We start from the raw sequence: 16,452 nt of genomic DNA on the forward strand, positions 1-16,452 counted from the left end.
TGCACGGCTGAACCACTCGTTTCAAGCACAGCACACCTAACACACATTCAGCACTGAACAGTGGGCGGTCGACGCAGTCGCATTTACATGACTTGTAGCGAGCAGCACATCCCTCGATGTCCGTTAAGCAAAGTCGGAAACGGCGACGCCACATCGCGGTTCGCAGAACTTCGCTGCCGATGCGCTAGGCCACTTCGACATTTCAATTGTCAAGCATGCACGGGTCACACAACGCAGATTCTGTACTGCCAGAGCTCACCGAGGCGAAAGCCGCACTGCCGCACCACCACTACTCGCGGCTTTCCGCCAAGTAACGCAGAACCTACAACCAACACACAAGCAACGCACGTACAATCACATGAGCAATGTTGAACAACGCGGGGTCCAGAGAACGATCACGCCGAGGACGAACACGCCACGGCGTCGCTCGGCGCCAGCATCGCGCCTTCTCAAAAATCCCTAAACGATGCAGTCCCTAGGCACCTAGGATCAGGACACGTGATGGATTTTTGTACGACAAGTAGACGCACGCGGCAAGGCGTAAATCCGCCATTGCTGCTGATATTGATGTTGATCAGGCTGTCCCCTTGCGATCGAGTCGGCAAGCGCGTGGAAGCGCGTTTCTTTATTCTATGGAAGCGCAATTGGCGCAATGCAGCCAAAATAAACAAATAAAACTGTGAATCAACTCCAAATACACACACGGAAAAGAAAAATCGTCGGGATTCTCTATAACGACGTTTCCAACCCCTTGACCGATATTTCATACAGCTCGTTGTATTAATTAAAATACCTGCAGTGCATTGTTTTCATAACGCGCAAAAAAATTCTGCACTTAAGCTTACCCGCACAAACACGCGGCGCAAATTCGTAGAACGCCACCAGTGCAGCCCCCCACCCACCAAGAAAATATATGACTAGTCAATAATAATAGCATATAATCATAACGTGAGCGTCGGCGCAATCAATGGAGAATTCAATTTTATTTGTTATAGAAAATCAAATGCAATGCAGTAAACAATGGATAGAATTAGGCATATAGCTTCCTGGAGTCTAAAAAAAATCTGCCTTGAAACTTGACGTGGTGACACGGCAAATTGTGGGTATACGATTGAAAATAATTGCTATAGTGTGTTCGTGTATGAGTAAGCTTCTCAAAAGGAGTTTCAAGTGTTTCCATGGTATGGCAAGCTTATATCTTGATTCATCAAGTTTTTTTTATTCATGTTGTTCAATTATGTTTAAAAAGCGAATTGTAAATCCCAATGGTTTTGTTTTTTACCGGGGGAACACAGAGTTGAGCCACTGTTTTGAAACAAACTTTTATTTAAAGGTAGTTACAAGTAACACCGACACCCTCGCTCATGAAAATCCCAATGGTTGTGTTTTTTACCGGGGAAAACACAGAGTTGAGCCACTGTTTTGAAACAAACCTTTATTTAAAGGTAGTTACAAGTAACACCGACACCCTCGCTCATGACAAAACAACTTTCACTCGCTGTGTTCAGACACTTGGTTCAAGGTGCATGTAATGCTTCATCTCCAAGCTTTGCGTGGTTTCTTAAAGGCATTGTGAAATCTACACGGTGTTTTTATTTTACACCTCCTCATCTCATAGCACAAGATCTGTGGGGTCTCTCACACCCGTACTCTTGGGACAAAGGAACGACAACACAGTAGTGCAAACAATCACAAGGGCATTTATTGCACCTTTCATAGATCAGTGCCTGCTAGCCGAGTTGCTACCCACAAAACATGCCGATGGGCGCGCGACAAATCCAGAAGTCCGACTCACCGCGACCGGAAGCGAGCGAATATGTTCGCCCCATGCTGGATCCCAACGCCTGGTCCTTCGCGTGTATGGTCACGCGAATCGTGGCGCGTTCGAAGGCGGCGACGCGAGGCGGTCTCGCAGAAGCATCGGTCGGCGGCGCGCGCGATGTCCACGCTCTCAGCCGACCCGCCGGGGAAAAGCCCAAGCGCCTTTCTTTCCCGCGCCTAAGTAACCCCGCCGCAGCGCAACACTAGCGGCATCTCTCGCACTGCGCTTCAACCACTCCAACCGCCGCGGGCGCCAGGCCACACGGCGGGCGAAGCCGCCCTGCAGGAGACGAGCTATGCGGGAAAACTAGATCTCAGGGGAGGCGTGAGAGTCACGCATCCCCACAGATCTGAAATGCGTGAACAAGAAGAATCAGGCCAGCACATATTCACAGAAATGAACTCTTCACAGTGCAGTTGACAAGTGCAAAAATTACAGCAGAAACTGCCAGTCACATGATATGAGCACAACATAACTGTTCTTTTTGCGGGAAAGCCTCAGTCCCATGCCGACATTAACCTATATGGTGGTCATCACTGGCAATGTTTGAAAGATTTTCATAAAATAGAGACTGAATGTCTGGAGTATTTATCATAAGGGAAGTAGAAACTCGCACGTCTTCTAAACAGCCCTTTGCAGTGCTAAATGTATGCTGGCTATTGATAGTAATAAATAGTATGACTGTTACAACTGTTAAACAAGACAAAAGCTCACAGGAATATGAAGGCTTGAAGTGATAAACAGTGTTTGGAGGGGGAATGTAGCTGGAGTGAACCTTTTGACAAAGATTTGTTTTCGTCAGTGCCGCAATTAAGTTCGGCACAGCAATCTTTATGCACGCTTAGCTCACTTTCCCACACCCTCAATGTAGGATGAAGAGGAGAATAAGAAAGTGCGTAGAATGAAGTTGAAGTGTAGAAAAGAAATGGGGAGACAGTGAAAGAGAAGGTAGGAGCACTGTTGTAGATTATTCTTCGAAGGCTACTTTTCCAAAAGAAAAAAAGAAAAATATTAAATGTGTAAGGAAGCATTGCCAATTGTTATTATGCCTACTCAAGTAAGAGATGCACCATAAGGGATGCAATATAAAACTGATCTGATATGTAGAGTGGCCTAAAGCTTTCTGCATAGTCTTTACAATCATTATGACACTGTCTGCTGCAGCCAAATATGCAGAAGATTTAATTGAGTGCTCATGACCAGAGCAACTTATCCAGACTGCACACAATACCACTGCATATGCCCTCTATTTTGGTAATCTGACAAATAAAAGTTTATTCAAATGGGCAATAAGAACATCACATGGAACACAAAATCTAGATCGAATTATGAGGCATGCCACAGTGCGGGACTCAGTAATATTTTTGACCACCTTGGGTTTTGTGATGTGCACTTAAATTCAACTACACACTTTTTTTTTTCATTTCACCACCACTGAAATGCAGCCACCTTTGCTGGGATTGAACCCGCAAGCTCGTGCTCAGCAGTGCAACATCATAACTACTGCACTACTGAGTGTTTCCACAAATTTATAAGTAGCAAAACACATTGGAGGCTTTTGCACACTGAAACACTACACACCATCCAATGCACTTCCTTACATCTATGTACAGACTTACTTACCAGCGGCTCATATGACAAGCATGGAGGCGTGCTCTAACACACTACTATCCAACAGCTGCCACATACCAGAGATGACCACTGGGTCTGTACCAATCTTCACAGAACACTTACCAGCAGCTCATACAACAAGCATGGAGGCATCTCTCGTGCTCTAACACACATACCATCCAGCTGTGACATATGGCTGCACACCACAGACAAAAACAGACGGGCTAATCATCAGAGACCACATGTCATGATTTGTTAACATGCGAGCCCTCAACCTGCTTCAATAAGGCATGACAGCACAGCACTACTGCACCACTTCTCTCTTCCTAACTGCACTGGAGGCTTGTTACCAGTAATCGTGCCCTGCTGACATGGTTATCTCTTGTTTCTATATTGCTGTCCCTAAGCTGTTATTTAAGGACTTCCTTTTGAGCTTCAGTGGGCCTTGAAAGGCTAGATGATGGCTGCGACAATCTAGGGTTTTTTGTAGAGTGAAATCTTAACAGGTGCACAACTTATTTGTTGGCTGGTTCATTTGAATGGTCTGGCATCTTTCTTTTTGGGTCACTTTCACTTTCAACAAGCATGAAAACTGGCTCAAACAAATTGTTTGCCTTCTCAGCCACACCTTCAGAGACTTCACCATCTGATATTGCCTGTCTGACCGAGTCCATTTTTGCTCTTAAGAGTGCTGAGCTTTACACTGCTTTGGCTGCTTCCAGCTTTGTTATACTCTGTACAATGTGCAATGCCCGACTTGCCTCACATGCTTCTTCGGGTGAGCTCTCATGGGCCTTGTTGCTGCTAGTTGGATTAGCGATGACCACACAGTGAATGTGCTTACACACTGTAAAGTGTATAAGATGGTCATAGCAAGTGCACATGTAAGTATGCACACACACTGCACATTCCTTACACCTCAAAGGACAGCAAGCACCATCTCCCACTTTTGACACTTTATATGAGAGCCCTTTAATAGACTGAGATGGCACAGTCTATATGCCATCTTCATTTAATTTGGCACAAGCTGCCATTTCACTGCCAGACCTGTGGTTCTTCTGAATTCTGCTCAGCTTCTTACCCTTTGCCCCTTTCATCATCTGGATAGCCCTTTTCATTAAAAAATGATTTGTCAAGTCCATGAGGGCAGAAATAAGTTTGTCACCATGCTTATTCTGTTTTCTCTCCAGCATAGTATGCTTTAACGTCCTGCGCTTGCTCTCAAGGTGCATGTTAGTGTTGACAGCTGCTCTAGTCCTAAAGCAATAGGCCCACTCTTGCGGCCTAACTGCATAGTGGTCATTGAAGTATTTCAGGAAGTCCCTCAGTTTTTCTTCCTCACTAGAAAGGAATTGCTTAAAATAATCTTCAAATGCCTTTTCCGCGAGGAACTCTAAGAGTAGCCACACACTATGGTAAACATGTGGCCTTAGCTGTTTCTCTACACACTCGAGTATCTTCTTACGCCAATTGTTATCCACATGCCAGGCACTGAGAAGTTTCTGTTTTGCGGCACCCATGACCATGGACCACGCTTTGTAGAATTGCGACGCATCATCAGATATCAATGTCTTAGCAGCCACTTTTTTGGCCATGGCCGACTCCAGATATTTGAAGAATGCTGTCAAAGTTTGCTCGTTCATCCGGTTGCAGATGAAATAAGCTATAGCTACACCTGATCCTATTTTATCTAGCACCAGAAGAGTGGTCAGCTCAAACTGGTACTCTGTAGTTCCATGTGTGGAGTCAAGACATACAGTACCTGCAGGGCCCAATTTTTCTAGTAGCTCCTTCTGAGGCTCTGTCATCAGAACAAGAGCAAAGTCTGCTGAAGGAAATGTACCACTTGGGTCCACTGCACCTTGTGCCTTGTACAGGCGGACAAGTGTTTCACCTTTTTCTTTCATCACAAGCACCCACATGTCTACACTGATAGCGCCATTAGTGTGACAATGTTCAGGAGCAGCAATGTTAAACTGCTGTTTGATGTTATGCAGGGTTGAGCACTCTGCCAAGTGCACGGGCCTCAGCTTGGATGCCACAGATGTTCTTACTCGCTTTAGAATGGTTTTCATGGGCACACCCCTTTCTAGGTTCTCTGCTACGCTGGCCTTTTCCTTGTCACTCATTCTCAAGTGCTGAATTTCTGGTTTATGACCGTAATGGTTTCTTTGATACCTGACTTTTATGGTGGTGCCTTCAGGTGTCGGACGGTAATTGTGACGGTAATAAATGAAAGACATATCTTACCAGACCTACAGCTCCCCTGACTTTTCTCCCGACGGTCACTATGACCTTCCTTTTTCCTTGCCTCGCCTGATCTATTACAGTAATAGTGGATCCTTGTTTCTCCACTGGCCAGGTTTTTGGGGTCCCTGGGCAAAATGAACCAGCAGTTTTGGCTACCCTCTTCTTCTGCTTTCCATTCATGAAATTCTGTAATAAAAGCACAAAATAGCATTAGATAGTGACAAGTACTATTGGGAGAGAGATGCAAACAAAAATAATCACTCTGAAGGCTTTGGACACGGGCTAATGTAGCATTTATTTTACTCCCTCACCTTCAACTCGACTGTGTCATGAGGTCACCCTTGATATTGCTCAAATTTATGTTAAAATTGAATTTCAAATGCAATGCGCCATAACTTCAAAAAATTTATCATATTAGTTTTGTTTTAATAAGAAACAAATATGAAACTTAAGCATGATCTATGCTCCCTCCTTCCTCAATATTGAATCAGACTGTACATTCATAGCAATGCTGTTACGATAAGACAAAGACGAACTGAGAGCACATGCAAGCTACGCCCCAGAACAGTGTGAATCCTTTCTCTCAGTTTCTTCTTGAAAAGCTCCTTTTTTTCAAGAAGAGCTTGATTTTTTACTGTAGATAGGGGCTTGGCGAGGGAGTGTTCCATCGTCACGCGGTTATGATCTGGCTTGGGCATGCGCCTGGTTCGAAAAGGCAGCATTATGTGTGATTTCAATAAACCAGTTGCTAGTCTGCGTTCGTCCTGTCTTCTTCTACGTTGGTGTCTTTTCTCAAGCGCAGTTTAAGTTCACAAAAAGATGTCTTACCAAGTAGCCTCCTAACACACTCTTCTTAAAGAAAAAAGGATTGCGCGTGCGTCAAATTTCGCTCTACTTTATGAAATCTACAACCAGGGTCCTTCTATTGAGGGACTGTGGTACTACTAAAGAATTTTCCCAAAGTACGCCGGGAGACCAAGCCGCTGACAGCCGCAATTGCAAGTGTGGTCGTGGACCTACGTCGGCCTGCATTCGGACCTATTGCGGCCTGCACTGAGGCGAAGACTACACCATGCACGCAAGTAGCGCAGAGCAACGTCAGAACGCAGAGCAAATCCCTCCTCTCGTTTAAGTAAAAAAAAAAAGGGGGGGGGGGGTTGCGCGAGCGTCACATTTCGCTCTATTCTATGAAATGTATTGCTAAAGAGTTTGCCCACAATACGCTGTGAAACCATCCCGGCGACATCCGCAAATTCATGTATGGTACCGGTTCTGCGTCTCTGCCGCATTGCAACGTGCACTGAGGCGAAGACTAGGCCACGCACGTATGTGGCACAGAGCAACGTCAGAACGCAGAACAGCTTACTCCTGTCGCTTAAAAAAATAAGAAGATGTACAAACGTCAAATTTCACTCCACTTGCTGTGCAGGAAAGCAGACAATGCCAAACGTATGTCATGTAGCGCATCGCTGGGAGCGCGCACACATGACTATACTATAGATGGATAAACAAACAAATTATATTTAACGAGGATACAAACTTCAAAATACCCCAAGGAAATAAATTAGGCACCTGCGCAAAAGCTGCTCTTCGCGAAACAGATAGAGAAAGAGAAAACAAAGGCCCGCAAAGCATAAACAATTGCCTTTTTGGAGGCACACTGCGCAACAAGAAATTAAAAAAAGTCCAAGATATAATATTGCGTTTAAACGTCATTTGCTCACGATGACTGAGAATAAACTTAATAAAACTGTTCCTCACCCTTATTGTTCTGGAACACCAAGTGCACGTAATCAGCCTCGAAGTTGTGCGCAGCGATCTGGTGCACCGAATACTTCTCCATTGTAGGCAGGGAAGGGCCACATACGTCGCATTTCATCAATTTCTTGACATCCACGGCCATTTTGTGAACGTTCCTGATGTGTTGCAGCATGTTCTTCCTCTGTATGAATAGTTTGCTGCAAAATTCGCAGCGACGATCGTCATCGCCGATGGCAGCTCGATCACAGACGTGCGCCATTCCGACATTGCACGCACTAGGGTTGTTGTATAAACCGGCAGCAATACAGAGAAGAAGCCTCCCCAATCACGTGACACACTAGGTATTCAGTGGCCCCATAGGGACAGTCGGAAACCAACTTAGGGAACCAACATCCGGGAACGCAGGGTCACGTGGATGCTGCCTTTTATTGTTCACCGGCCTCAGCCGGCCTGCGGGGAAACGCATGTCACAATAACAAGTTCTCATAGTTAAACAAAACACGTTTTCGCGTAATAATAAAGCTAAAACAGCTTTTTACGTGCTGTTTTATTAGAAAATGAATCATTGTGACAGACGGAACGGTACTTGCCAAGCTCGTCTTCAAGGTGTCCTGTCTCTACGAGAACGATGCCAATCCGAAGTCACAATATACCGGCATTCCGATGCATACCACGGCGCAGCAGCGCCAGATTTCCCTCTAGGTAATGTAGTGAGAAACTCTATGCTTCCATCCATAGAGTTCTCAAAGTTAGAGTTACTGTATGTGCTACCGCAGGTAGCAGAGTTGCGCGTCTGTTTTATCACACCGCTAGCGCCTCTATTGGCAGAACGTCATCACGTGGTAGCCAAGCAACCGTGCAATGCGGAGAAGCAGATGTTAGGGCCAATTTTTGTATTTCCCGACGCCACCGCTGCAGCGAACTGGATTGACACAAGTTATCGCCAGTCAAATTCAAATCCAATCCGCTCGATCTTGCCGTTCGCTGTTCACGTGCGTGCTAGCTGCGTAGCAACAACGCAACGTGCGCAGCGCATCTCACGTTTGTTTCGTCGGCCTGCCTCGTTACACCTTACTGCAGTAATTGTTTTTCTTCCTTTGTAAAACTATTGTGAAGGGTGTTCAGGTAAAGACACCTCAACGAACAAATTTTCAGTCAACTGCCTATTGCGTCAAGTGTGTATGAGATGAAATTGCTTGACTAACAGCTACGTGCTTTTTTGGGCTGTGCTAAAAAATTCACAGCTGGAATATTAAAAGCTACTGCAAGTCTGGATTTTTAAAAAAAAAATAATGGAAGCACGTAGAGTTATACAGGAGATTTAGCTGGAATTACGAATTTTCTGCATGTGATGCACCACACTGCTTTCACAGAAGTGTCGTAAAAAAGCCAGCTCACATTTTCATGATTATGCACTGCTTGGGTTGTTTCTGAATATGAAAGAGGTTACTATCGTAAGTAAATATATTTAATCTACTACAGCTTATGTGAAGCAGGATGCAAGAGGAATGAATCGTCATTTAACATACGGTAAGGGCCTAACTGTGTTCTGAATTATTCCCTATAATGTAGCTATGTCAATCCTGTGAGAAAAACTTTCGCTACACTCCCACAGAAGGCTACTTTTGGGATCCCTGCAGTGAAAAGGCACATAATGAAATCACACTTGCAGGTGTAGCTGATATCCATTGCTTGCTGGTAGATGGATATGTTCCTACACAAGATCTAATGGGGTACCAGAGTCGAAATATCAATGGTTGGTCATTGATTGACCAGTATTATTTTAGACTGGCTACATGTTGAGAGCTATGGCACATAAGCAAGTATGGGTCTCATTATATTTAGTACAGTTCCCTTTGTGAAAGAGCACCACTTGATAAAGCTCACTACATCAAAGTATTTGTACGCACATACACTAGTGTTTTTGTTTTTTTTCTCTGAAATTCGCATTGTGATTTTATTGCCAAAAAATGAGGCAGTTGCGGCTCGGTGCTTTTTGTTACTGTTTACATGCTAAAAGAGCACTACACTGCTCTTAGTAGCGTGTTTACCTCTGTTGAAAAAAAAAAACCCCGAGTGCCAAGCAGTATTCAAGCGAATGAAAGTTATTAACGTATCTGATTGTTCACCTCAATTACTAACGTTTGTCCAGTTTTTAATACGCTATGTTATTTCGAACCTTATACTACTTTGTGAAGTAGCTTTTTCGCACAAAACTTTTTGTAGTATTTCCGGAATCTATAAAATAACATCACCATATTCCCTAAGTTTATTCGGTGCGATCTAATCGTTACCGTCGCGGTTCACGAATGCTGCATCTGATCGGCGTATATAGAATACACAATCTATTCTAGACGCGAGTGCCAATGCGTTATTAGGGTGGAGAAAGTGCACAGGGGAATGCAAGTCCAAAAAAACAACTAATATACGCGCTGCATCTTACGCCGCGCGCTAAAAAAGGGCAGCGCCTTTTTTTTCACAATCTAATCCAGTCAGCTGTTTCGATGCGCTTTGTTTGCGATTAGGCGGAAAAGCGGTGCACAGCGATGCAAAAGCGCCCACGGTCGATCGACGATACGCTAGGCATGTCGCCTGCAAAAACGGAGTGCGGCTTCGCCGCATAGACTTGGTTGCTTCTCAGGCAAGATGGTGGACCTACGCGCAACTCTGCTACCTACGGTAGCATATACAGTAACTCTACTCAAAGTCATACAAAGCATAGACTTTCCCATAGAGTTTCCTACAAGAATTCTTGTAGGAAACTCTATGTAGCAGAGGGCTTCTTCGATTTTCCACTTCTGGCTACCCGCGGGCTGCCAGAGCCAGCCAGAGCGTCTTCGTTTTTCTCGAGTTGCTCCGCCCACCGCGCTACGCACTTCCGCCGGGCGTTCGTTTTGCTCGCGCTGGGCGGTTCTGGCTACCCGCGGGCTGCCAGAACCTGCCAGGACGATTTTGGTCTGGCTGCTCTCTGGAAGTTCTCTGGCTAGCAGACGACTAAAAGAGGCGATGGGCGCTCGCCGCCATCTTTACGGGGACTTCACGGATTGCAACGCGGGTGCTTGAGGACATAAATTTACCTCGCTCAGCCAACCGTCTACGGTCATCTTCGGATTTCCTTACTTCTAGCGTTTTTTAGGTGCTAACGCACCGTTCCGCATCGCGAAGCGGTGTGATACGAGCCGTGGTGAACCGTTTGAAGCTTTTGTGTGCGTGTCCCCAGCTGATTGCTTCTTCGCGGCGGTGAACAGCGCGCCGCGCTCTCATGCGTGCATGTTATCTGCATCGTGTTCCACGCAAGTTGTAGACGCTCACTCACACATTGCGGTACATTTTGGGTTCGTATTTCTCTGGTGGCGTTCCTTTTCACATATCTCGCGTATGTATATCTCCTTTCTCTGCTGTTAGCGAAGGCCTTGCAGCTAGCCCGTGTTTGCTCCGTCTCTCCGTCGTATGCTGTGGCAGCTCGAAACCGATATGTGTTCGAACTGCAGGCCGTTGATCTAAGAATACACTGATTGCACTCGGTACATTTAAACACACGTACATTGGCTTATTGCTCTCATGATTGCGACCAATGTTGTTTTTCGTGTGAAACGTTTCGCTCGTCACAGGCGACGTGCATTTTCATGCGCCAGCCGCGTCCCCAGCTCCTTAAATGAGAAGCACTATCAGCCACAACAAACTTTACGAAATCGAAGCCCAAGCAGGTCGACGCAAAATTTTATGCGTATGAGCTAGACGTACCCGATAACCTGCTTTTTCATGTCTTGTGATGACACAACGCCAACTCATCAAATGTCGCCGGTGGTCGACGTGATCGCTGCGAGCAGGGATCCTCCAGCTATCGCTTTCGAGTATAAAATCACGATTTCTCGTCTTCTCATCCGCCGCGTCGGAGGCCATCTGTTGCGCTGCGCAAGCGAGATTGGCCGAGTACGCGTCCTGCGCCGAGTCGCGCGAAATCGCGCGAAAGTGATCGTATCCCTGTATGCAACAATATATTTTCAAGCTGGCAACGCATAAATGGGCCGACTACGCCGAGCGCGCGCCGGCCTCGACGGGCGCTGCCATGCTGGTAGCATGTTTACATTTGGCCAGCTGTACCGGCGTTCGATTTTGCAAACTTCGGGCAGGTTCGGGTTGTCTTGGGGTCCCAGCCCATGTGACTTCCTGTCAGAACCGAAACTAACTGGCTGCCATCTAGCTGCCAGCGGGCTGCCAGAACTCCGAAAATCGAAGAGGCCCTGCGTAGGTCCGCCATCTTGCCTGAGAAGCAACCAAGTCTATGCGGCGAAGCCGCACTCCGTTTTTGCAGGCGACATGCCTAGCGTATCGTCGATCGACCGTGGGCGCTTTTGCATCGCTGTGCACTGCTTTTCCGCCTAATCGCAAACAAAGCGCATCGAAACAGCTGACTGGATTAGATTGTGAAGAAAAAGGCGCTGCCCTTTTTTAGCGCGCGGCGTAAGATGCAGCGCGTATATTAGTTGTTTTTTTGGACTTGTATTCCCCTGTGCACTTTCTCCGCCCTAATCATTGGCACTCGCGTCTAGAATAGATTGTGTATTCTATATACGCCGATCAGATGCAGCATTCGTGAACCGCGACGGTAACGATTAGATCGCACCGAATAAACTTAGGGAATATGGTGATGTTATTTTATAGATTCCGGAAATGCTACAAAAAGTTTTGTGCGAAAAAGCTACTTCACAAAGTAGTATAAGGTTCGAAATAACATAGCGTATTAAAAACTGGACAAACGTTAGTAATTGAGGTGAACAATCAGATACGTTAATAACTTTCATTCGCTTGAATACTGCTTGGCACTCGGGGTTTTTTTTTTTTCAACAGAGATAAACACGCTACTAAGAGCAGTGTAGTGCTCTTTTAGCATGTAAACAGTAACAAAAAGCACCGAGCCGCAACTGCCTCATTTTTTGGCAATAAAATCACAATGCGAATTTCAGAGAAAAAAAACAAAAACACTAGTGTATGTGCGTACAAATACTTTGATGTAGTGAGCTTTATCAAGTGGTGCTCTTTCACAAAGGGAACTGTACTAAATATAATGAGACCCATACTTGCTTATGTGCCATAGCTCTCAACATGTAGCCAGTCTAAAATAATACTGGTCAATCAATGACCAACCATTGATATTTCGACTCTGGTACCCCATTAGATCTTGTGTAGGAACATATCCATCTACCAGCAAGCAATGGATATCAGCTACACCTGCAAGTGTGATTTCATTATGTGCCTTTTCACTGCAGGGATCCCAAAAGTAGCCTTCTGGGGAAGTGTAGCGAAAGTTTTTCTCACAGGATTGACATAGCTACATTATAGGGAATAATTCAGAACACAGTTAGGCCCTTACCGTATGTTAAATGACGATTCATTCCTCTTGCATCCTGCTTCACATAAGCTGTAGTAGATTAAATATATTTACTTAGTAGTAACCTCTTTCATATTCAGGAACAACCCAAGCAGTGCATAATCATGAAAATGTGAGCTGGCTTTTTTACGACACTTCTGTGAAAGCAGTGTGGTGCATCACATGCAGAAAACTCGTAATTCCAGCTAAATCTCCTGTATAACTCTACGTGCTTCCATTATTTTTTTTTAAAATCCAGACTTGCAGTAGCTTTTAATATTCCAGCTGTGAATTTTTTAGCACAGCCCAAAAAAGCACGTAGCTGTTAGTCAAGCAATTTCATCTCATACACACTTGACGCAATAGGCAGTTGACTGAAAATTTGTTTGTTCAGGTATCTTTACCTGAACACCCTTCACAATAGTTTTACAAAGGAAGAAAAACAATTACTGCAGTAAGGTGTAACGAGGCAGGCCGACGAAACAAACGTGAGATGCGCTGCGCACATTGCTTTGTTGCTACGCAGCTAGCACGCACGTGAACAGCGAACGGCAAGATCGGCCGGATTGGGTTTGAATTTGACTGGCGATAACTTGTGTCAATCCAGTTCGCTGCAGCGGTGGCGTCGGGAAATACAAAAATTGCCCCTAACATCTGCTTCTCCGCAATGCACGGTTGCTTGGCTACCACGTGATGACGTTCTGCCAATAGATGCGCTAGCGGCGTGATAAAACTAGAGTTACTGTATATGCTACCGAAGGTAGCAGAGTTGCGCATCTGTTTTATCACGCCGCTGGCGCCCCTATTGGCGGAGCGTCATCACGTGGTAGTCAAGCAACCGTGCATTGCGGAGAAGCAGATGCCCGGTGGCGTCGGGAAATACAAAAATTACCCCTAACATCTGCTTCTCCGCAATGCACGGTTGCTTGGCTACCACGTGATGACGTTCTGCCAATAGAGGCGCTAGCGGCGTGATAAAACTAGAGTTACTGTATAAGCTACCGCAGGTAGCAGAGTTGCGCATCGGTTTTATCACGCCGCTGGCGCCCCTATTGGCGGAGCGTCATCACGTGGTAGTCAAGCAACCGTGCATTGCGGAGAAGCAGATGCCCGGGCCAATTTCTGTATTTCCCGACGCCGCCGCTGCAGCGAACTGGATTGACACAAGTTATCGCCAGTCAAATTCAAAGCGAATCCGGCCGATCTTGGCGTTCGCTGTTCGCGTGCGCGCTAGCTGCGGAGAAACAACACAACGTGCGCAGCGCATCTCACAGTTGGTTCATCGCAGTGTCCGCGCAGTCCCATCGGAATGATATAATGACCGGGTGCTCTGCTCCCGTCTGCACGAATCGCTCTGAAAGCGAAAAAGCGTTTTATTCGATCCCATTCAAACCCATGCACCACACTGCTTTCACAGAACTGTCATAAAAAATCCAGCTCACATTTTCAGGATAATGCACTGCTTTGGTTGCTGTTTCTGAACATAAAAAGGTTACACAACTAAGTAAAGATATTTCATCTACTACTGCTTATGTGAAGCAGGATGCAAGAGGAATTAATGTCGTTATTTACCATACGGTAAGGGCCTTTACTGTGTTTTGAATTATTACCCATATTGTAGCTATGTCAATCCTGTAAGAGAAAAACTTTCATTACACTCCCACAGAAGGTTACTTTTCGAATCCCTGCAGTGAAAAGGCACATAATGAAGTGGCACTTGAAGGTGTGGCTGATATCCAGTGCCTGCTAGTAAGTGGGTACGTTTCTACAGCAAATTTAATGGGGTACCAGAGTCGAAATACTAATGGTTGGTCATTTATTCACCAGTAATATTTAAGACTGCCTACACGTTGAGAGCTTTGGCACATAAGCAGGTATGCCTATTGCAAAACCCAGTATCCAGTGTCCAGTGCAGCGCCGGATTATGGGCCCAGCGCCGCGCGCTCGATGCTGGGGTGCTGGGCAGGCGCGGCGTACTGGGAGGCACTGGGTACTGGTGCGAAAAACAGCTCTAGCGCGTTAAATACGCGGTGCCTGGACACCGTATATATATTTTTTGAGAACAGAAAGAGAGAGCATTTTGGCGCAATAAAAAAAACCAAGAAACTCCGACCAGGATTCGAACGTCGGACCTGCAAATCCCAAGCCCGGTACTTTACCACTACGCCACGCCAGAATTTTTTTTTCTTTATTACATGGAAAAGAAAACTGAAGGTGTATTACAAAGTGGACAAAACTACACACTTAAAACTCAGGCAAACACACACATGCATCCAACAAGTGCATCCAGTCTGGCGGAGGGTCCTGCACGGCGTACACACTTCTTACATACGCAGCACTTTCGCGAAATAAGGATTTTGTAGTTCGTGGGCTTTCGGCATGGCGATCACAGAGTCTACTTCTCCACAGGCTATATAAACCAAGTACAATGAACATGTCATAGGGAGGACCACCTGTAACCTGAAACGGCAGAAACCTAATTGAGTATGGAGTCATGTCAATGTCCTTTTTAAGTGTCCGTTGGAGAATGTCCCAAAAAAATACAGCGTCCCTACAGTCTATGAAACAGTGATCTATGGTTTCGGCACGTGGACAGAGCCGACAGTTTGTGCACCACGGCACAAAGCAACCCCTCGAATTCAACCAAGCTTTAACAGGGAGTGTTTCCGAATGTAACTTAAAGAAAGAAGTTTTTACTCCAGGAGGCACACACATTTTTCGGACGCGTTTAAGTACATCCTGATAAGGTCGATTTAAATAAGATGCACGATACAAAGGATCTGGGAAAATAGAGTCAACCAGTGCCGCAGAAATTGCTTTTCGACTCGCTGTGAACACGTACTCCAGGCTGAATCTAACTTTCAAGAAAAGCAATGTATCAACAACCTCCTTGAGAAAGCCCCAAGGAGCCTGTGGGACATCTTTGACATTTGATGACACTACTATGTTAGGAACATAATGAACTAAACGCAGTTGCAACATTTCACGCAAGAACGGATGGTCACTGTCTCGAAAGAAAAACAGGCGAGAAACAATTTGCCTGACGAAGAGGTGTACTAATCCTAGACCACCACGTTCAAGGGGGAGAAACAGATTGTCGCGCCGCATCCATTCACATCTCGAACTCCAAATGAATGTTGCAAATACGCGATGCGGGGCCTGAAGGCGAAGTCTTGAGCAGTGCAGCACTTGGAGCACATACATAAGACGGGAAGCTAAGAAAACGTTACGCACTTCAGCACGAAAGAACACTGACAAATTCCGCCCTCGCCATGAATTCGCTTTACGTTGAATTTTGCCAACTTCTCCCGACCAATGAGCGTTGCTATTTCTATATTGTGAGAGAGGCACACCTAAATAACGCAGATCTTCTTTCCATTGAATTCCTGCGTAATGTGATGGCATTGTGGCCCATAATCCAAACCAAAAACCTGAACTTTTTTCAAAGTTAACGCTTGCACCAGAAGCAGCACAAAATTCTTCTGTAATTGCAAGAGCAGTGTTTACACTCTTTTTATCGGTACAGAAAAAGGCCACGTCGTCTGCATACGCAAGAACCCGAACCTCATTAGTCAGTAATTTAAACCCTTGGAAATTTTGTTCTTTAAGAATGCCCATACAAAGTGGCTCTAAATAC

At 45.5% G+C, this 16,452-nt stretch overlaps 1 protein-coding gene and 1 long non-coding RNA gene across 2 annotated transcripts; both read right to left on the reverse strand.

The window, feature by feature from the left end:
* Window positions 1–1,415: 1,415 nt before the first annotated feature.
* LOC142571322 (uncharacterized) lies at window positions 1,416–6,170 on the reverse strand. The gene is made up of 2 exons (XR_012825851.1): window positions 5,684–6,170; window positions 1,416–1,626 (listed from the first exon to the last, which is right to left on the reverse strand). It is a non-coding gene; the product is annotated as an uncharacterized LOC142571322 (long non-coding RNA).
* An 8,669-nt stretch (window positions 6,171–14,839) lies between these two features.
* Window positions 14,840–16,034, reverse strand: LOC142570804 (uncharacterized). The gene has a single exon (XM_075679128.1). It carries the CDS (start codon window positions 16,017–16,019, stop codon window positions 15,060–15,062), a length of 960 nt encoding a protein of 319 aa, XP_075535243.1. The 5' UTR covers window positions 16,020–16,034; the 3' UTR covers window positions 14,840–15,059.
* Window positions 16,035–16,452: the final 418 nt, after the last annotated feature.

This window comes from Dermacentor variabilis, chromosome 2 (assembly GCF_050947875.1).
Source record: "Dermacentor variabilis isolate Ectoservices chromosome 2, ASM5094787v1, whole genome shotgun sequence".
NCBI classification, from domain to species: Eukaryota; Metazoa; Arthropoda; class Arachnida; order Ixodida; family Ixodidae; genus Dermacentor; species Dermacentor variabilis.